The following is a 19,435-nucleotide window of genomic DNA, read 5'->3' on the forward strand; positions in this document are numbered from 1 at the left end:
ATGTACCATTGATATGGTTTGAGAGAAATAAACATTCATTCAAAAATGTTGAAATTTTACAAGAGACAAAATTGTTCAACCAACACCTCAGACTTATCACACGGATGCCATTGTAAATACTGTACATGTAAACAGTCGGGTTAAAAAGCAACACAAATATAGATAAAACTGTTTATTCAGCAGAGTATTTCATATCTGAAACAAGCTTCATATTCATATCCCACATGTATCCTCCAAAAAAAGAATAAAGTGAATGTACAATGTACTGCAGGCAAAATTTATGTTATCTCTTTCATATAGATCATATATTGTGTCCAAAATCAAAATACGATCATTCAAAATAGCTATCTGCTAAGTATTAAAAAAAATCAATAGAAGAAACAAAAAATATTTAAAAATATGTTCATAATACAAAATGCCATTATTTCACAAAAGCATACTGGTAAAATTCTTCTTCCCATGGTACATGTAGTACCGGTACATGTACCCCAGTATCTCTCACAAGAGGCCATATTTTATTGTTAGTTAATGTTAATTAGACAAGTTTTAAAAAATGGAAGGCTCAAGTAAAATGAACTATCTAGCTTTGGAATGACAAGAGACAACATCAAATTTTGTTGATGTCCTAGCAAATCTTTAACATTTAACTTTATAATCAGGTACAGTGAAGTTCACTGCTTTCATACCATCCTACTTTCACATGCCAACTGAATGCTTATTGTTTTACTGAATGTTTAATCAAAATTTTATTGGATTTACTGAATTTTGTCAGAAGCACAATTTATCAAGAAATCTAATTTGTGTAAAAATCAGAAAAGAGCTGTGAAATGACAAAAAATAAGCTCCTTCTTTTGCATCAATTTTAGATAGACTAGGAGATTGGAGGGCAAGCAGTGGACAAAATTTGACAACTTGAGGATGAACACATCATGAACTTGTTACAAAGATTCAGACATATTTTTCTATATATAATAGAAATATAGTCTTGATCTACCGCAAGTAATTTTCATAAAAAAAAGCACCAATGACAATCAACACTTTAAACAATGCAATTCAATTTCAACCAATAAATGGAATAAAGATTTCACATAAAGAAGATACACACCCGACCAGTAAATACAGCATAAGAAAGGATCAAAACATTGTTTGATGAAACATACAAAATCTAACTACCCAGTATTAGAATTGGACAGTCTGAAAAAACACATACTCCATCAAAAGTTTTACTTAGCTTTAAGTAAAAAGATTCTATTGAACACAGAAATGGCACAGGTACAAAATTAAATTGTGAATGAGGTGGGGCGAGGGTGTGGGATGGGACATGGGACCCTACTTTTCCTGGGGTCTAAACATACCGGTAATATCTTACACTGTAATTCAAATTCAAAGATCTGAATGCACATCAACCAATACAATTATATTAAAACAGGGACTATTATTTCTTGACACATTTCAAATTCAACTACAACAAAACAAAACTGTGGTCCCAGCGTTATAGATTGGTCAGATAAATCTGACGGAATCTAAAAGCATATACATGTATTAACATGCTCAGTAGCAACAAAAATAAAGTGAAAGTAGTAGTACAATTGATACAAATATCTCTGAAGATTAACGTTTACAAAATTGAACACAGTAAGGTATGAAATGTTACAATACAACCTGTAATGAATGATGTGTGAAATTCAACAAATATTTAACAAGGCTTTTGACCAGTTAAAAAATTAACAGTAACAATGAATGGGGAAAAAAAAGAATACAAGATATACTATGTTGACTATCAAAATTAACATGCACAAACATGCGTTACTGCTCAACTACCCTAATAGAAAAAAATATATTTCACTACACTACTATTACAGATAAATCAATGAGTTGATTCAATTCATGCATATTCAATTTAGAAAAAAATAGCATGCCCCATTTTGTAAAATAGAAAAAAAATTTTCAATTCTAAGCAAACATAAACTGTAATATTTGATTGGGTTTTATGGAAGTTTCAGAATGAAAGAATGATTTATGTTAAACTTTTTCATATATTTAATTTGTACCAGTATACAAAAATATCTTTAAAAAGGACTAAGAATTTGTGGAGTATGAACACCACCCAAAACAAATATCAGCTGTAAATTGACACCACCAGTAATAAATTTCACCGATCCTTGCATAATGAACACAATAAAAACAAGAATAAAACAGAGAAAATCTGACTAGTTCTTCCACTAGTTAACATCTGATAACAAAGCGTACAATCAAACAATGTACAACAATAACAAAGGTTGTTTGATCACTACAGAGTATTACAGTTGCAAAGTCTTTTGCTGAGATGCACTGTCTTCCTGAATGATACACACAGCGGTTTTCCTCACACACACACTGAAGCACCTTGGTCTCGCTCCATTTCTCTTCAACCTGAGGTCCATTGATACACATTTTCCCTTGGTTTCTACAATGAGACAAATGACAAACTCATAAGTTTGAAGAATTAATAAATCTTTACAACTGTTATTGAGTGAAAAAAACCAAAGAGCAAAAAAAAAAAAATCACCACAAAAAAACCCTGTTATTTTCCAATCAGAAGATGCCCAAAATGGAAATCAAGATGTCATCCATGACAGAGTCAAAGTTCTTGAATGACCTTCACTGAGGAAACATCATACAGATTGAGGACACAAATTTTGTGCACTATGAAAAATTTACAAGTTTGTAGAGACAATGATACAAGGGGGGAATGATTTTCCTGAATCATTTTCGTATTTCATTCAACAATAAACAATGTCAATATTGATGGGGACTTAATTTATAAGGATAAAACAATGACAATGAACTATCAAGACTGCACTGTATACAATTTCTACTTTACCTACCAGCCCAGCTTTTTCCTTTTGGCGGACGATGCTCTCTCTAAGGAGTCACTTCGTGTGGCCCTTCTAATCACATGACCATTTTTCCCACTTCCTTCTTCTTGGCTCTATAAAAATCAAATCATTACAGAATTTTTTTTAATTCAAACGATCTCCGATGAACAATTTTACACAGTTACTGCTGTGTTTTTATGACAATACCATGAATTAGCTATAATAGTACAGTAATTACTATACCGAAGACATTTTCCCTCAAAATATCAAAGTTCTACTGTTTAGACTTTCCTCTGTTCATCTGCATTTCCTCAGATTTAGTTAAAACACTTTTCTTTATAAAGTACATGTATATTTATCCCTCCACCGAAAGGTTAATGGTGACTCTGCAGTCAGAATAACTACTGAACACTTGCCTGTTCATCAAGCTCATCCTGGTAATACAGTACGTGGTTTAAGAGAGCTGCAAATTCTCTCCGTCTTTGAAGTCCACTCTGGCCATAGAGACCTGCAACACAATCATATATAATAAATACCCTTTAAAATTACTGTAAACAACTCTTGCAAAGAGCACAGACATATAAGCAACCTCTGCTGATGGATATAAAGTATACACAAAAAACCCACTTTTTTTGGAAATGAATAGAATTGCTCTTTGCTTGCATTAACTACCATACTAATAATCTTTGTGGATTAGTTCTTAACTGGCTATTCTACTCTAGTGTAAAAATTGGACACATATTGGGCTTTATATACAGTATCAAAATATCAGCATAAACTTAATTAAAACACAAGAAGTTAATCCACTGGCTATATCTTAGATCGACTTACCTGGAAATGCTAGGTTGGCCCCTTCTAGAAACCTTATCCTACTGGTGATGATCCCGGGCTCTCTCTGGATCTCCACTACATCCATGTAGTTGTTCACCGCATCAATGAACTTTAATGTCCTCCCTCGTAACTCTAATTTTGGAACATTTTCAGGGGACACAGTCGTTTGAGTATCATCTTCTTCCAAGAATTCATCGTCAGAAATCATTACAGGGGAGTTTAATGGGATAATACTGTCACTACCAATGATATCTTCTTCCATTGCTTCAGTTCTCTGATCGGTTGACAGCATTCTGTCATCTTCTCTTTCAATAGCTTGTGTATTCTCTGTATGTGGTACATCATTTGTACACGTTTCTTGATCCATTGAATTTGTTGATCCATGTATTGCATTTATCTCACAATTTACACTTTCACACACAGCACTTTGTTCAATTGATGTTGCTCTTTGTTCAGATACTTCAAACTGCTGTTCATCTGACACAGATTGTTGGTCACATGGCACGATTTCTTTATCCCCGGACTCTGTCACCACTTCTGCTACTGTAGCCAACATATGGAGAATCCTATATTCATCCTGAGAAGACTCCAAAGCTGCCACTTTATCACAAGCTCTTTTGAACCTTGAACTCTTGGATTCCTCTGACTGTGATGAAGAGGTGGTGTTTGGGCTAGATGGTTCACTAATATTTCCATAGTTTTTGATTGGCGAACACAAATTTTCAACATTGTTTTCATCTATCACTTCAGGTGATTGTTCCTTTGAGTATGAATGTTCCAAGGCTTCTGGTACTGGTACACTAAGAATTTTATCATTCGATGTATTGCTAATCACCTCCTCTTCTACTGGAGCATCGTCACTATGTGTTGGAGATGATACCTCCACAGCATCATCAGTAACAGGACTGATTGAAGCAGCCTCTTCTGCATTTCTAGAGACCATTTCTACCATACTGTCCATCTCTGAATGCTTAATCACATTCAGAATTTTCTGTTTTGTTTCAGGTTCTTTCAATTTTTCTCTAAACAATGGTGCATGTAAAACATGCAAGTTCCTGGTGTCTTTTGACTTTTTCAGCAGATTTTCATTATGTTTCACTGTTGTACAGTAGCCATCACGGTGAATCTGCACCATACCAAGGTCATACTCTTCAAAGCGTTTTGGAACCCTCTTTTTCCGCCCTTCCTTTCTTTTTTCAGGTGGTTTATCTTGTTGTGGTGTTGACCTGGGTTGTAATCGTTCAGGCTCTTTTACTGAATTTTTGTCCGAAAGTGCTTTTTTTTCTGTTTGTCTATCAGCAACACTCACCTCTAACTGAGACCTTGAACCACTGTCTCCACAAATACTAGCACTAAGTACTCCATCAAACAGATTTAACCCCCCTCTCTCAATCTCCTGCATTACACACTCCTCTGAAGGCAGGCCATCCCCCATCCCAATGGACTGTATAACAGAATCCACAGAAGTAGGGTACTCCACATCCATGTCATCATTCAGGTCGTCGGGCATCAACATGGCTTCCCTTGCAGCAATCTCCAGAATTGACTCCTCTGTCATTGCTGGAGGTTCATTCTGTGGCTCCATGTCTGGATTCAAGTTTGTCGGTATCCTATCCCTGTTGTTGAAACTTCTACCATAAGAGGTGCTGGCCAGATTGACATCTTCGAATACTTCTACGTGGTTTTTTCCAGGAATATTACAATCACTCAATTGTGTCTTGACAGGTCCTCCATAAATACCATTTTCAACTGTCTTTTTTACAGGTTTTTTTTCTGACAATTTGTATGTCCTGTAAGCTGGTTTCATTGTAAATCTCTCACTTGTTGCCAAGTCTCTCACTTTGATCTTCAACGGCTTTGTTGTTACTTTTTGGCCGGGACCAAGTGTTATTTGAGTTGTTGCTGAGGGCAAGGCACTGAAGGCAGATTTTGGAGGAGTTTTTTTCTGGATTTTTTTCCTGTTGGAAATAGTGACTGTGTCTGGGTTTAGAGTATAAACCAAATCCTTCCCCTCCTCTCCTTCATCCACACACTCCAATTCTTTATCCCAAATCTCTTCAAAGTCTCCACACTTAAAGTGCTTCTGTAAGGGCATATGTGTTTTTTGCTGTCCAAGACAACACATACATCGGACAATGATCGTGTCGATCCACAGAGTGTTATGGACCTCGATGTTATTTTTCACAAAGTACTTGTCCACCAAGGAAGGCGCTGGACGAGGCCTGCATGCAAGGTTTTCCAATCTGCTTTGAAGAACTTGCAGAGTCAAGAGTTTATAAGCCACCAACTCCCTCAAAGAGATGTAACACTTTTCTTTGATCTTAAATGTGTTAAATTGGGTTCCTCCCACCATCAAACGCCCAATTTTGATTTTCTCAATTTTGAAAGATTCCGAGTTCTGTTGGGGAAGAATTCTGTTTGGTGAGCCCGTCTTCTTTCCGAGGGCATTCTCAATCACCTCTTTCTGCAGCAGTGCCATTTTCTGCTCTTTGTATGTAATTCCAACAGGACAATCAATAGCTTCGTATCGGTCCAGAATATCACTACACTTCATGGCTCCTCCACATTTGGAGCATCTCGTATGTTTTTCCAGGATCTTTCGATAGTAAATACCAGTCGCTGCCTCCGTTAGCTTCTTGGTATTTGAACTCAGCTCAGAATGTACGTTTAACAAGTATCTGCACATTTTTCGCAAGCTTTCCATAGAAATAATCTGAAAAATTTCTGCGTCTATACAGCCCCTCTGCTTCAAATATTCAAACTCTTCAATTGTCATTGTGCCTAGATCGCACTTGCCTTGTAATATATAACTTTCCACTTCTTCCTGAAATTTTGGCACCATGCGGATCATGATTTCTCTAACACTAATGTAGTATTTGTCATCTCTTAAAATGCCCACAAACTCATCAGAACCGATGGCAAGCACCTGAACCTGAGGTAGGTAGTACATCTGATTCATATGCAACCAGATCTGTTCTACATGGATCTCTGTCCCCATGTCATATTTCTCACAGACACACACCTCTGGATAATTTGAAAAGTCGGGCTGGTATTTACTGACAGTTTTCTTCACTTCCGTCATCTGGTTTTTTGGCATGAGTTTCAGCGGATGACTTGAGCGACTTGGTAATTGACTCCTCGGAACACCAGTCATGGGGCCATTAGTCTGTGCATACCCTGGATAGGTCTGTGCGCTGTTATGTGGCCTGGGAGTGTAAAACTGTGGAGGATACCGTGGAAAATTAGAACTTGGGGTGCCTGGAGTTGGTGTTATAAATCCAGGATAACTTCCAGGGACGTAGCTCTGAGTGTTGTTTTGTGGTCTAGGGGTGTAAAAGCCTGGTGTAGAAGAAGACATATAGCCTCTGTATGAGGATCCATTGGATGGAGACTTATACTCAAAGTTACTCACAATTGTAGGGGGTGCCGGAGAAGGCGTGAGGGATAGTCCCATATTTCCATAATGAGGCTGTGTTAAACTGGTCGAATAGTTCTGTGAATACTGCTGCAACTGTGGCAAGGCTTGGGGGATGTTATACATGGGACGGTGATTGGGAATATTTGGTGTGGGAAGTCCTGAATTCTGTGTGAAGCCATTCCTGCTTGGACTTGGAACCTTGGCTGATAACAATTTTCTTTGATCAAGTGCATTTGAAAGAGGCGTTTTTGTCGAAATTTGTTTCATATATGAATATAATTCAGCCACCTCGGAATTCTGCAGTTGAATATTATTCATATTCTGGTCTGTCAGATTTTGTGGAGCAGATCCTTCACTTGACTGAAGTGCTAGATGTTGAGTTCCACTGACAATGGACTGATGGGGGTTCAAATTACCATGGTTTTGTGAAAACGACGTTGATGTGGACACGCTTCCATCTATTTGAGGTAAGTATTTTGGGGTAGACATGATGCTTTGTTGGTACTGTGATGAAGGAGTTGAATACACTTGAACAGGATGGTATGAGGTGAATGCTGATGAAGGTTGTGTAGTCTTGTCCACAAGTAATGCTGTACTCTGATCTACACTTACAGCCAATGAATTGAGACTCTTTTGTGGTTGGCCGATGCTCTCTTGCGCAAGTCCAAGTTCAACGGGTATTTTCTGCAATGAATTCACTAAATTTCCAGATATTGAACATCTTTGATCCGTCAGAACAAGAGGTTGAGTCCCTGTTTGATTTGTAGACACAGTACTGGGATCCAAAATGCTTGTCGTTTCACTGGATGGAATTGGAAACTCCAAGCTCTTTGATTGAAATGAATTTTGATGAAGTACAGTTTGAGTTGATGAAATATGGCAGTTGTAGTTTATAGTTTGTGAAGTTGATTGTTCGTTTCTAATTTGATTTGAAGCACCAGAAATGGCCTCCACACCAGGATGTGCCTGGGACATTTGAATGTTGCTGTCTTGTTGATTTGTCACAGAATTTAACTGTGAAACTGAGTTCACACACTGACTGATGCTAAAGTCATAACTACTAATAGGATTGGCTGTAGTGGACCCCAAAAAGGAGCTGCTGGATATGTCATGTTGTGTAGGTTTGTGTGGGGGTAAAAGACAGCTAGCTGGAGGTAAAATGCCCCCAGTCTGTCCCTCCAGTGGGGCGGACAGAGGGGACACCCCCTGTGAACTGGCAGTAGAATTTTGGACACTCAAGTCCCTTGCCGTACCGGGATTTTCAACAACCTCGTCCAGGAGCTGATTTAGGGAATCCAAGGTTTCTGGATCGAACCTTCCCAGAATGTTCTCAGCACTAATGGTGACGACACTGCTGTTTACTCCTTTGGAAGGTGACAGAGTGATAACTTGTTCTGTACTCTTAAGAGACTTATCCAACGCCGACACTAAGGTCTTCATTGTTGGGGGATTCCCTTCAGTGGAAGTCTCCGCTTCAGCCTTGTCTGGTATGTAGTACACAAAGTTCCCTGCCAAGTCCTTGGCAACCTTGGGCTGAACAGGTGGAACTAAAAACAGGAAAATGTTCATTAGAATTAATACTATAAGTGAGCACCAATCATACATAAGGATCAAAATTTATGTCTGCTTCAATTAACTTCAGGGGTAAGATTATTTTAAGAAAGCAACATTCTGCAGTTCACATAATGTAAACCAACTTTTATTCCTAAAAACTTTGAGATTTGTGTGTGATTCTGTATAAAAGCATTATATTTGGCTGTGTATTCTATTCGTTTTTGGCTTCCCCTAAATCAAGAACATCACTAAATGCCATAAATGTATGCATAACAATGGGTACATTTAGGAATGTGTCCATTCAAATCCATGCTAACATGTTGAAAAATCAATTTCCACCAAATATCATACAGGCTAAATAAAATATAATATGTTTACAATTAAATGATGATAAATGATAAACTAAAGTCAACTGTGTTGAAAAAGACATTAACATAAAATGACAAGTTCATAATGAGATATGCTCCTTAGGACAAAGATCCTCAAAACCTACCGTAATTAACATTTTTAATACACATATAAAAGTTGGTATAATATACATGTCATCTAAATAATAAATTTGTCGATCATACCTAGTTCTTCACTTTGGGTTGTTGCTGGACTTTGCTCTGACATTCTGCTTTATCCTTAATCTGTAAAATAAAATCCAAATGGAGTTACCGGTACTTGGAATGCATTTCATACTTCTAATCAAAGGTATGGTTATGCACAATGCTGTAAAGTTCAAAATCATTATTTAACATCATAGGATAAAAGTGAAATCTCATAAATTTTCTGTGAATATTCAAATAAACATTGTGCCTATCTTATAAAAATTAGACCCTCAACACAATCATATACTGGCACATATATTTGACTATGGGTGTGGGGATCCAAGAACATACTGCTTGGGGTTACTTCACCGTGACCATCACATAAGCAAATTAAATTGCTGTCCCCATCAGCAAATGAAATTGCTGTCGCCATCAGCAAATGAAATTGTTGTCACCATAAGCAAATGAAATTGCTGTCATAAGCAAATCAAATTGCTATCGCCATAAGCAAATTAAATTGCTGTCGCCAAAATCTTGGCTAATAGATTGGGCATGTGGTTTTTTTGTCACAGACCTTACCGTTTAATAGATCTTGTAAGCAGTAAATGAAATAAGGGTGAAAAGCATGTTATTTAATATAGTCCATCCATAACGATCATATTTTATATTTAATAGATTGCAAATTTGATCACTAAAATCTTAGTATGATTTTAAGCCAAATTTTATGGGTTTATTAAATAATAAAGATTCACCTTTGAAATTAAAAAAATAAATAAATAATAATAAAGTTAACATTAATGTCTATGGGAAAAAATTATTTTTAAATATATTTTTTCAGACAGTACAACTAATTTTCTCACATTTTTTGTGGTAAAAAGTTGCAAAAGCTTTCCTTTTCTTCGAATATGCTAAAATAATTCATAATTTTCTATTTTCCAAAAATATTTTTTTACATTTTCCTAAAAGGCAGACAACTCTTTTAAAAGGTTTAAAGTGCAAAAAGTTCATATAATTGACAACATATACTTCCACGTTTGGTTTATGTCAGCCCCATAATAACTTAAAAATACATATTTGATGTAGTATAGATCAATCAAAGTTGTTAAATTCACCTTAGTTACAGATGGACTACCTTAATGTGACAGTACATGTATTTTGTAGTTTTTTTTGTTTGCATTTTTCATTAAGTAATGGCTGATCAAAATTTATAATTTGTTTCCGCTTTGCCAACTGACCTAAGCTTGTAAATTAAGATACCGACTGACCTAAGCTTGTAAATTTAGATACCACCCCAAAAATTTTAAAACAATTTTTTATTATTGAATTCAAAATTCACGTTTTTCTCAGATTTTCAATATCATTTAAAGGCCGAACATTTTACAAACGCCCCCTTTTTTACCTGTACAAACTTCAAAAAGATGCCGCTTGTCAATCAAGTTTGAAACAATAGCACCCAGTTTGATTGACGTGATCGTCCGAGCGTGATCTTGCCAGGTCCGCGGATTTCTGTTTACTAGCAATTAACAACGTTATCTTTGATATCTTCCGTCACGTATTAAGAGGGGGATTATAAATTGAATTTTTAACATCACAAGTATCAACATTGTTTATGAAAAATAATTATTCAGTAATTGAAAATGCGCAATTTATATTTCAATCATGTTGAATGCATGTGATCTAATAAATTCTACGAAGATGCATGAGCAGCTCCAAAGCACATACACTCTTCTGAGCTACTAAAGCTGTAGTTACTGGTAATACACTCAACTGGAACTTGTTGCACAAAAACGTCACTCAATGGAAACGAACTCCATTAATTGTCACCGTGTAATGGCTGCCTTTACATTCCACATTCCAACTGATCATATGGTTTTCTTATACAATTATATTTATTAAAATATCCTTCCTAAACAATGTCAAGGGCTAAACACAATGTACCGACTTATATTTTAAAGCAGAATTAATTTACTGAATTTTTTTCAATTGTACTTTACACACGTGTGCTTAGAGAAAATTCGGACGACGCAAAACATTTCTGTATAAAATCGCTTCGTATGGTCATTAGAACAATAACATATTCAAACTATGGCCAATTCTGACTAATTGTTTATTTCCTGTGTATTAATTTGCTTCCTGTGTATAGTGATTAGCAGCGTTCACGACCGCAGGTAGACTGCAAGCCCCGGAGGCTTTCACACCTCTAGAAATTAAGCCCCGCCCTCACCTGAGATTTACCACCCGGTAAAAATGTTCGGCCTTTAACACTAAATTTATAGTCACAAAAATGCTTAAGTAACTTTTTTTTCCATTAAATAAATTTTTGTATTCAAATGGCAGTACATCCCCATAATTTGTTGTTGCTTGGATTAGATACTAAATGCTCTTATCACTGGCATCATCCAGAGAAAAGGCTATCAGTGATAAGATTGTTTCCTGTTTACATTCAGCTTTTGTTTAGGAATTTGATGACATCCATGATAAAGGTCTTGCATATCAAACTTGCATATCATGCACATTTTGTGGGTCACTTGCATCAAATTACACCTAAAACCCAGCCATTAAACAAGATCACCTGCCATGTTTGGTTAATTATCAATATTTCCCACAAAATAACCACACAATACAACTAAGTCAGATAGTAGTAACTCTGCTCATTTATATGATAGTTATCTCATGATTTTTCAAGATAAGCTCTGTTGTTTGAATGACCATGTCAAGGTGTATGTTTATACATGTATATAGCATGCATTGTGGTGAAAATAAATTCTAATGAATCCAGCAGTGGTTCATAAACATAATATGTCATTTTATATCCCTCAGTATAAAAGATGGAGAGGGGAAACATATTTCTTTTTAAATTGCCAAGTTACCTATCCTGTTTGGGGGTTTTTTTCTTCAGCATGTAAGAAGAAACAAATTGTTTTAACAGGAAAAACTTAAATCCATTTAATCCATGTAAGACAGATTACTTAGCATTGGTATACCTCTCATCACTTGATCATTTGTGGATTATAATGACAGCTGTATCTAACATACGTAATCATTTTAATTAAATCTTTTGTTTAAGTTTTAGAGAATGCATCGTACCAATAAATGCAATATACAAGGAAAGAAAAATATTTATCACATTTTCTGTAATGATTGAAATTCGCTGATAAAACTATTTTGGAGATTGATACCTTGCATATTCATCATAATCTGGGGTATAATAAGTATATGAAAATGAGATAAAGAATAACTTGTATATGTAAACAATAATTGTATTGCTAAAAGTCTGTTGCACTTGTCCTACTTATAATGTGTTTGTACTTTGTTAATGTTTTAAATTGTTAAATAAAATTTATATTCGCAGTTTAACTTGTGCATTATAACATAAAAACAGCTGAAATTTCAATTCAAGCGCTTTCATAAAATCAGATTTGAACGGCATCCAACAATGAGATCTTGAAAACAAACACAGGTTATTTTGTCATGTTGTACATTGTGACAGAGGACCAAAGTTCACTAACCATTCACAGACCACATCAACGCAGAGGCATTTATGGGCAAAATGTTCAATAAAAATTCATTACATCAAAACTGAGACAATAATCTGTGTACATTTCTGTTTGATATATGGAAACACGTGACAGCACCATGGTACCTTGTACAGCATCTTTGAAGAATGTATCAAGGTTTGATTAAAATCCATTAACGTCTTAGCTAATGCACCCCATAGTTTTTTTTTCCAAATTAAACCTTCATTAAATTGGGATGCTCTGATTATCCTGTTACATGGGCATTGGTTAAAACACTCGCAATCTTCTTAGATTCCATTTGCATTGTCAGAGTCCATTCGGAACGGAACAATGGCGTTTTGCATCCACAATGCTGAACATATAGTATTCAAGAATGCACATTTGCAACGCTTTAACATGCATAAAATTTCATAGCAAGTAGACATTCAAACAGATTTACCATGGAATTCGTTATAGGAAGGCTTACATTCATGTTCAAAGAGTAAAACTCCAACAAGTCGATGAAATATAGTCTTGCAATTTTACCGCGACCAGTCAAGCGCCTCGTTTTCGCGCAATTTTTATAATCCGATCCCGATCTGATATATTTCGGGCAAGTCAGTTGTTTCACTCCATAGTGTAATAATTAACACTGTGAATAATGGGGCGAAATATTGCATATGGTTGGGATTATGAAACTTGCAAACTAAAATATAACTTGATTTGGTAGCATGCAGGCAGTGTTAAAGGGTATGGTAACGATTTTGGTCAAATTACATTTTTCTACTTTAGTGTTAATAATGCTTTAGAAATGCACTCCTAAAGATCAACCAAAATTTGAGTGTCAGTCGTAGAGTAAAACATGCAGGGCTCACAATTCTTTGTCATGTAAACAAGGCTCATGCCCTGTTTTTGTTTACATTGGTTCAATATACCAGTAAACGTTCTTTTTCAATCTGATTTCTTAATTTTCGTATCCGTTTTAAGCATAAATAATAGTGTTAATAATGCTTTAGAAATGCATTCCTAAAGATCAACCAAAATTTGAGTGTCAGTCGTAGAGTAAAACATGCAGGGCTCACAATTCTTTGTCATGTAAACAAGGCTCATGCCCTGTTTTTGATTACATTGGTTCAATATACCAGTAAACGTTCTTTTTCAATCTGATTTCTTAATTTTCGTATCCGTTTTAAGCATAAATAAATTATACCTGGTGTTTATCACATTCATTTCAGGTCTAACACTGGAATTTACATTTCTACATTAACAAAGCTTTGTTTACATGACAAAGAATTATAAGCTCTGAATCTCGTTTATAACACAACGACTGACTCTCAAATTTTGGTTGACCATTACAAACGCCTTTCTGCAGCATTGCAAACATTAAAAACGGAAAAAATAATTTTTGACCAAAATTGTGACCATGCCCCTTTAAAGTAACTTACAATATATTACATGGGCCGAGGAGCTCATTGTGATATTACTAAACAACATAGTTCAATAATCGTTGAATTTGCAGGGAGTATATATCTTACATATTATGAAAAAGAAAAAAATATATCAAATCTTAATTTTAGTCAAATAAAAAAGAGAGATATTAATGAGAAAATGGCACCTTATCTAAAAAGGAGACAGGATTTGATGACGGTTGCCTGAATTTTATTAACTACATCATACACGTCCTTTACAATTATTTAATTTTATTTAAAGTTTTATCAGGACAAGAACATATCATAAAAGAAAAAAGTCCCTTAACGTTTAGGGATTGTTTTTAACGGGTTTTTTTTTTATATAATTGTTTGTGTTGAATGTGTGATCAGCACTTCTCTCCAAAGCTCAAGATTAGACTGTTGAGAATTGTGAAATGAATGAACAGGGAATTCATGCGCGGATCCAGAAATTTTTTCCAGGGGGGGTCCGAAGGATAATTGTGTTTGCCAGGGGGGGTCCGAGGCATATTTTCGCGATAATTTTACTATGTAAATTTAATAAATTTTCATTTTCCAGGGGGGGGGGGGGGGGGGGTCGGGACCCCCCCGACCCCCCCCCCCCCCCCCTCTAGATCCGCGCATGCGGGATGGATATGATTCTCTACATTCAAACCATCACTAGTATTAATAATTTCATTTGAACTAATGAATATTCATTTATATAGTACAATGTAAGTTTACTATATATATTTGCCTTTACTTACTTGCATATTGGCTTACAATATTATAAGATGTACTTTTTACTCGACTGTTCACCAAGATCGAGACTTGATTTTTGTTCACAAATTTTATTCTTTTATCATTCTTTTGTGAAAATGGGATTATAGACAGTGATCAGAACAAAAATCAAAATGAGAAATACAGTTGTTGATTTTACATACTTTTAGCATTTTTATTGTTTTTGTTTTGAACGTATTTAAAAAATTATTTTTTATATTAAATCAAAAGTATCAGAAATAATAAGTTCTTTCTTTTTCTCGAATGATAGGAAATTTAAACTACTGCTTACAAAGTAAAAAAAACCCAGAAAAAACTATTTAATCTACATATTTCAGCTTAAAATTGTAGAGTAAATCACATGTATAGTTTATATTATTTATTGTTAGTTTAAGAAATATTTTATTCAAAAATATACATATAAGTATATAAATGAATCTGGATTGAACAGCAGGCAATACTAGCCTATATTAGTTCTCTCCATCTGAGATCAAGGTATAAATATTTATTTATTGTTTTCGGTCATTTTATGAAATAACTGGCAAACAAATACACGAAGTTTTTTCATCATTTAATATAAATCAAACATGTACAATACCACTTTTGATTAAAGCTAAAAAAAAAAAATTAAGATATAACTTGCTAAAGAAAATGAATAATTTTGTAATAATTATATTCTTGAGATATTTAGATTAATCAATGATCAGCATGCTAAGTAAAAAAATCTAACAATTTAAATAATACAAAAATAAAATTTTGCTAAACGCAACAGAAAATAAATTAATATAATGAAGTTCAAAATTCATTTATTTAAAAAACAACCCTACAAAGAAAAATAATACTCAAGAATACGCGCCACTAGAATTGGAACTTGTCAAACTTTGTTTGCTGTAACGCTATAAATAGACGAAAGTGTCAACTGCATAAAAAATACAATCGGGATCATGATACTTTTTCGTTTTGTAATAATTTCATTCTGAAAATTGATTTACCATCCGGAACATCTCTTTTTTCTTCATATGTTTACAGTGGTATATCTTTTCATCGTCATTAGATGCTTTGTGATGTACAAGTGAAGATGATCGAGAAAGAGGATGGAGAAAAATGTGTTTTTTATTTCTTTTGTGGGATTTCTGCATTTGATCTCAGTTTTAGGTAATGGGTAAAGCAGAATTTACTATATTTTCTGTATGCTATTTATATATCGTTTTTTTTTCATACAAAGCTTTATGCTGATGAACCTATCCCCAGCCACTTACGCAACGTTTAGAAGATTTGTGACTCACTTGATTAAAACTGTGATATTGTTATGATTTTTAAATTGATTCTGAATGATCTTGTTTGTAGCAAAATATGAAAATGTCTTGTTTGGGCAATTTGGAGATGCAATTGGGTCCGACTGGAGTTGATAACACACTGTTTGTAAATTGACCTGATTAATTTGTAGATTTCATTTTCAAATTAACTTCTTACATTGTCTTACTTTTAATTTATGTATGATTATGTGTAAATCTTTAGTGTTTTAAGTTAAAGTTTACTTCGTTCTCCATATTAAATTTCTATCAAACACCAACTTGGCATTATTCTCATGATCATGACACTGATATTGGTAAAAAAAAAATCACATTCCTCAGAATATCATTTAAACATTATCATTCATTTTGCTGAATGATAAAGTCAAAGTAGATAAGATAATCAATTCAGCAGAAATCTTTATTCTGAGTAGTTTCTCATTTTGAATAATGAAATTAATTCTTTATTTCAGCTCTGGATATTTTTTTGTAAATTACTACTTTTTTCATCAGACTTGAACTCATAAGTCTCTCCCTATTAGGTAGCAATCAATCATGTTTTCACTTTTTATTTGTAGGTGATAACTTAATACATCAAAATGTGCCGGACAAAAGGCATTTCCAAGTCATAAAACCAGTGTTCTACCACAATCGACAAGCAAGGGGAACCACACATATCAGAGTATGTTTCTTGAAAATATATTTATTTATTTCATTATATCAAAATCATGTCAGATATGTAATTTTGTTTTCTCAAATTAAAATCAACAGGTGCTATAAAAATAAATTTGGCACGCACAGGGAAAATTTCATTGGGGGGGGGGGGGGTGGTTGAGATGGGGGGGGAGGTGGTTATTTTAATTTAATTTATTTTGACCACATTGAAGGTTCATTTTGATATTTAATTGAATTTGATCACTGTGAAAATCCTTTTGATTCACGGTCATCTAAGCCGATTTTTCTTTTCTAAGGAAGTAAAAGAAGTTGAATAAATACATATACTTTACTAGGAGGTTGTTTTCAACCCTTATCATATAGTGTCCTTTTAAGCTAGTCTGACATATAATTTATCATTATCCAGAAACAAAATTTGATACATTGTTATTGCTATTGATGATGGAATGGATTGAATCCATTGAAAAATAAACTTACTAATTATCATATTTTTGGCCCTAGTTAAAGCCATTGAATACTACTTAAATATTAGGGAGTAAGTTGTTGGGGATTTGATCATGTCATAAGATGTATTATTATCAATGTTGTATTTGTCAGCCACCTTGTGCTAAGTCAGATGGTTGATTGATAATTCACTGTTTATTTCATTTATACAAGAGTCATTGTGCATGATATGTTTTCCTATATATCCTTTCCATCTTAAAGTTAAGTGGTATGTGTATAAACAAGTTCTGTTTATCGATTGTTGCAATTATCCTTTGTCACAACTAAGTTGAAATAGTGCACGTCATAATCTAAAACATTCTACTTCACAAACATTTATATCATCAAAAAATACTTAGATTATGTAATAATTTTTGTTGAAAGAAAATGATTAATTAAACAGTATACAGAGCTCAGTATGCCAATATTCTCCTTTGTATGTATTTGGAATTACATGTAATCTCATAGATATGTTTATAATTTACACTCTAGCAATTTAGTATTGGGATCACTCGTACCCTGCCCTTATATGAGGCATCACTGTGGTGTCATTTGTCGTCATTCTAAATCATTATTAATGAAACTTTATAAGATGCTGCCACAGCCTGGTTTGTTGTTCCTCATTATACAAAGATTCCAACAGTGACCACGTAGGGACTGCCAAGCCTTTGCTCTGTTGCCCAATAATATACTCTACAGCATCACAAGGGAAAAAAAAACTCTTTAAATGACTAATCAAAATTGTTCTTGATATCATTGTACTTGGAGGCAATGCTCTCTAGACTAAAGAACCCTTGCCCCTGCAGTGTAATGACCAATCATAAAAAAGTTTTTTTTTCTCTGTATGCCTTTGACATCCTCCCCCCCTCTCTCTCTCTCTCTCTCTCTCTCTCTCTCTCTCTCTCTCTCTCTCTCTCTCTCTCTCATGAAGTTTCTCATGACATGACTCAGAAAATGCTTCTAGCAAAAATACCTCATCATAGTCAGTATATCTAAAATTGCCACAATACACATCAGGTAAATAAAACAGAAAAGGCTCATAATACAGTGCGTGGCTCTGTACAGAGATAACAGTGGATAAACTAGGGCTCCAGATGCACCGCTTTATTGTTTTCATGGCAGGGATGTCTCACTGTCTCTAATTTATTTTAATTAAAGATAATATCTTTAAAATGTGAACAATACATTGTGCTTCCTTGAATATCAGCATGTGGTTTTGGCACACGTCTTTGTGAAAAATACTTTTAAGTATTGAAAATCATTAGAACTCCTTCAAAACTGACTTAAAAACTAATCAACTTTTGCTATTGGAAAATTTTTATTGCTGTTTTTTCTTCATTTAAATTGAGCAATCAGCACCAATTTACATGAATTTTTCAATCAAGTGTTCATCAAAGTACAAAACAAAACATGACAACTATTTGTTTTGGTAGAGTTCAAGATTGTATGTGAATTTGCATATCAAAGAAACTGTGTGTCTTATAAATACTGGTACATGTACATGAAAATTGATGCCCATAACATCAGTAAAATCATTGTATACACAATTACACATAATTAAGTAAGTTAAGAATTTTTTCACCAAGGAAAGTCTCTGGTAGCTAAGGACATTGCTAGCAAGGATATCGGTCTGTGGGGAAATTACTCTTTTCCTACACACAGACAACATTGAACTCCCTGGGTCTGATGGGGGAGGCTGCTACAAGAACTGTGTCAATTTAATTGAGAATTTATGACCAGTCTATAGTAGTCATTGATTCCTGATCCCGATTGGTATAAATTGACCCTCTGATAAAATCCCTGTCAGTTTATAGTGTCTCGAGCTCAGACCTATCTCTTTATTCCTGTAGAAAATCACAGTGACATACATACATTTGTTGAACGATTTTTCAAAGCATTTTCATTCAATGTAGTGCCATTAATGGTTGTATCCATAATTGTAGATATGCCATTGTTAATCTTACAGTAGTAGACCATTGGATGAAGTCCTGTTTTGTCAGTGTGCTCTCTGTTCGTGAATAGCCTTTTATTAATACTGAAACCCCAATCATACTTGCTCAGTCACAGTGCTTCAGTGGTGGAGGAAA

The 19,435-nt window shown here is 34.5% G+C and overlaps 2 protein-coding genes across 7 annotated transcripts in view; one reads left to right on the forward strand and one right to left on the reverse strand.

Moving 5' to 3' along the window:
- Positions 1-1,114: 1,114 nt before the first annotated feature.
- LOC128180962 (uncharacterized) lies at positions 1,115-13,262 on the reverse strand. Of its 3 annotated transcripts, none has more exons than XM_052849178.1 (6): positions 13,179-13,262; positions 9,234-9,293; positions 3,690-8,654; positions 3,275-3,366; positions 2,868-2,971; positions 1,115-2,446 (listed from the first exon to the last, which is right to left on the reverse strand). In XM_052849178.1, coding segments are annotated over exons 2-6 (5,205 nt in total). In that variant the 5' UTR covers positions 9,277-9,293; positions 13,179-13,262; the 3' UTR covers positions 1,115-2,445. The 3 variants fall into 3 exon arrangements, with proteins under 3 accessions (XP_052705138.1, XP_052705136.1, XP_052705137.1); XM_052849176.1 differs by having other exon boundaries at positions 2,864-2,971; XM_052849177.1 differs by having other exon boundaries at positions 2,864-2,971; positions 13,152-13,262.
- A 2,635-nt stretch (positions 13,263-15,897) lies between these two features.
- The window catches only part of LOC128180050 (disintegrin and metalloproteinase domain-containing protein 12-like), a 35,799-nt gene continuing 32,261 nt past the window's right edge, over positions 15,898-19,435 (forward strand). For all 4 annotated transcript variants that reach the window (XM_052847845.1, XM_052847843.1, XM_052847846.1 and 1 more), the window contains exons 1-2: positions 15,898-16,053; positions 16,769-16,872. In XM_052847845.1, the coding sequence (XP_052703805.1) occupies positions 15,993-16,053; positions 16,769-16,872 (165 nt within the window). In that variant the 5' untranslated portion in view covers positions 15,898-15,992. The remainder of the gene's footprint in view (positions 16,054-16,768; positions 16,873-19,435) is intronic.

The sequence above is a fragment of the Crassostrea angulata genome, chromosome 4 (assembly GCF_025612915.1).
Source record: "Crassostrea angulata isolate pt1a10 chromosome 4, ASM2561291v2, whole genome shotgun sequence".
In the NCBI taxonomy this organism is placed as follows: Eukaryota; Metazoa; Mollusca; class Bivalvia; order Ostreida; family Ostreidae; genus Magallana; species Magallana angulata.

Coding starts and splice junctions, on each gene's coding strand:
- LOC128180962 (XM_052849176.1), bottom strand. CDS start 9,276: ATGTCAGAGCAAAGTCCAGCAACAACCCAAAGTGAAGAACTAG. Junction 8,655..9,233: donor AACCCAAAGTGAAGAACTAG/GTATGATCGACA, acceptor TCCTGTTTTTAG/TTCCACCTGTTCAGCCCAAG. Junction 3,367..3,689: donor GGCCAACCTAGCATTTCCAG/GTAAGTCGATCT, acceptor ATTGTGTTGCAG/GTCTCTATGGCCAGAGTGGA.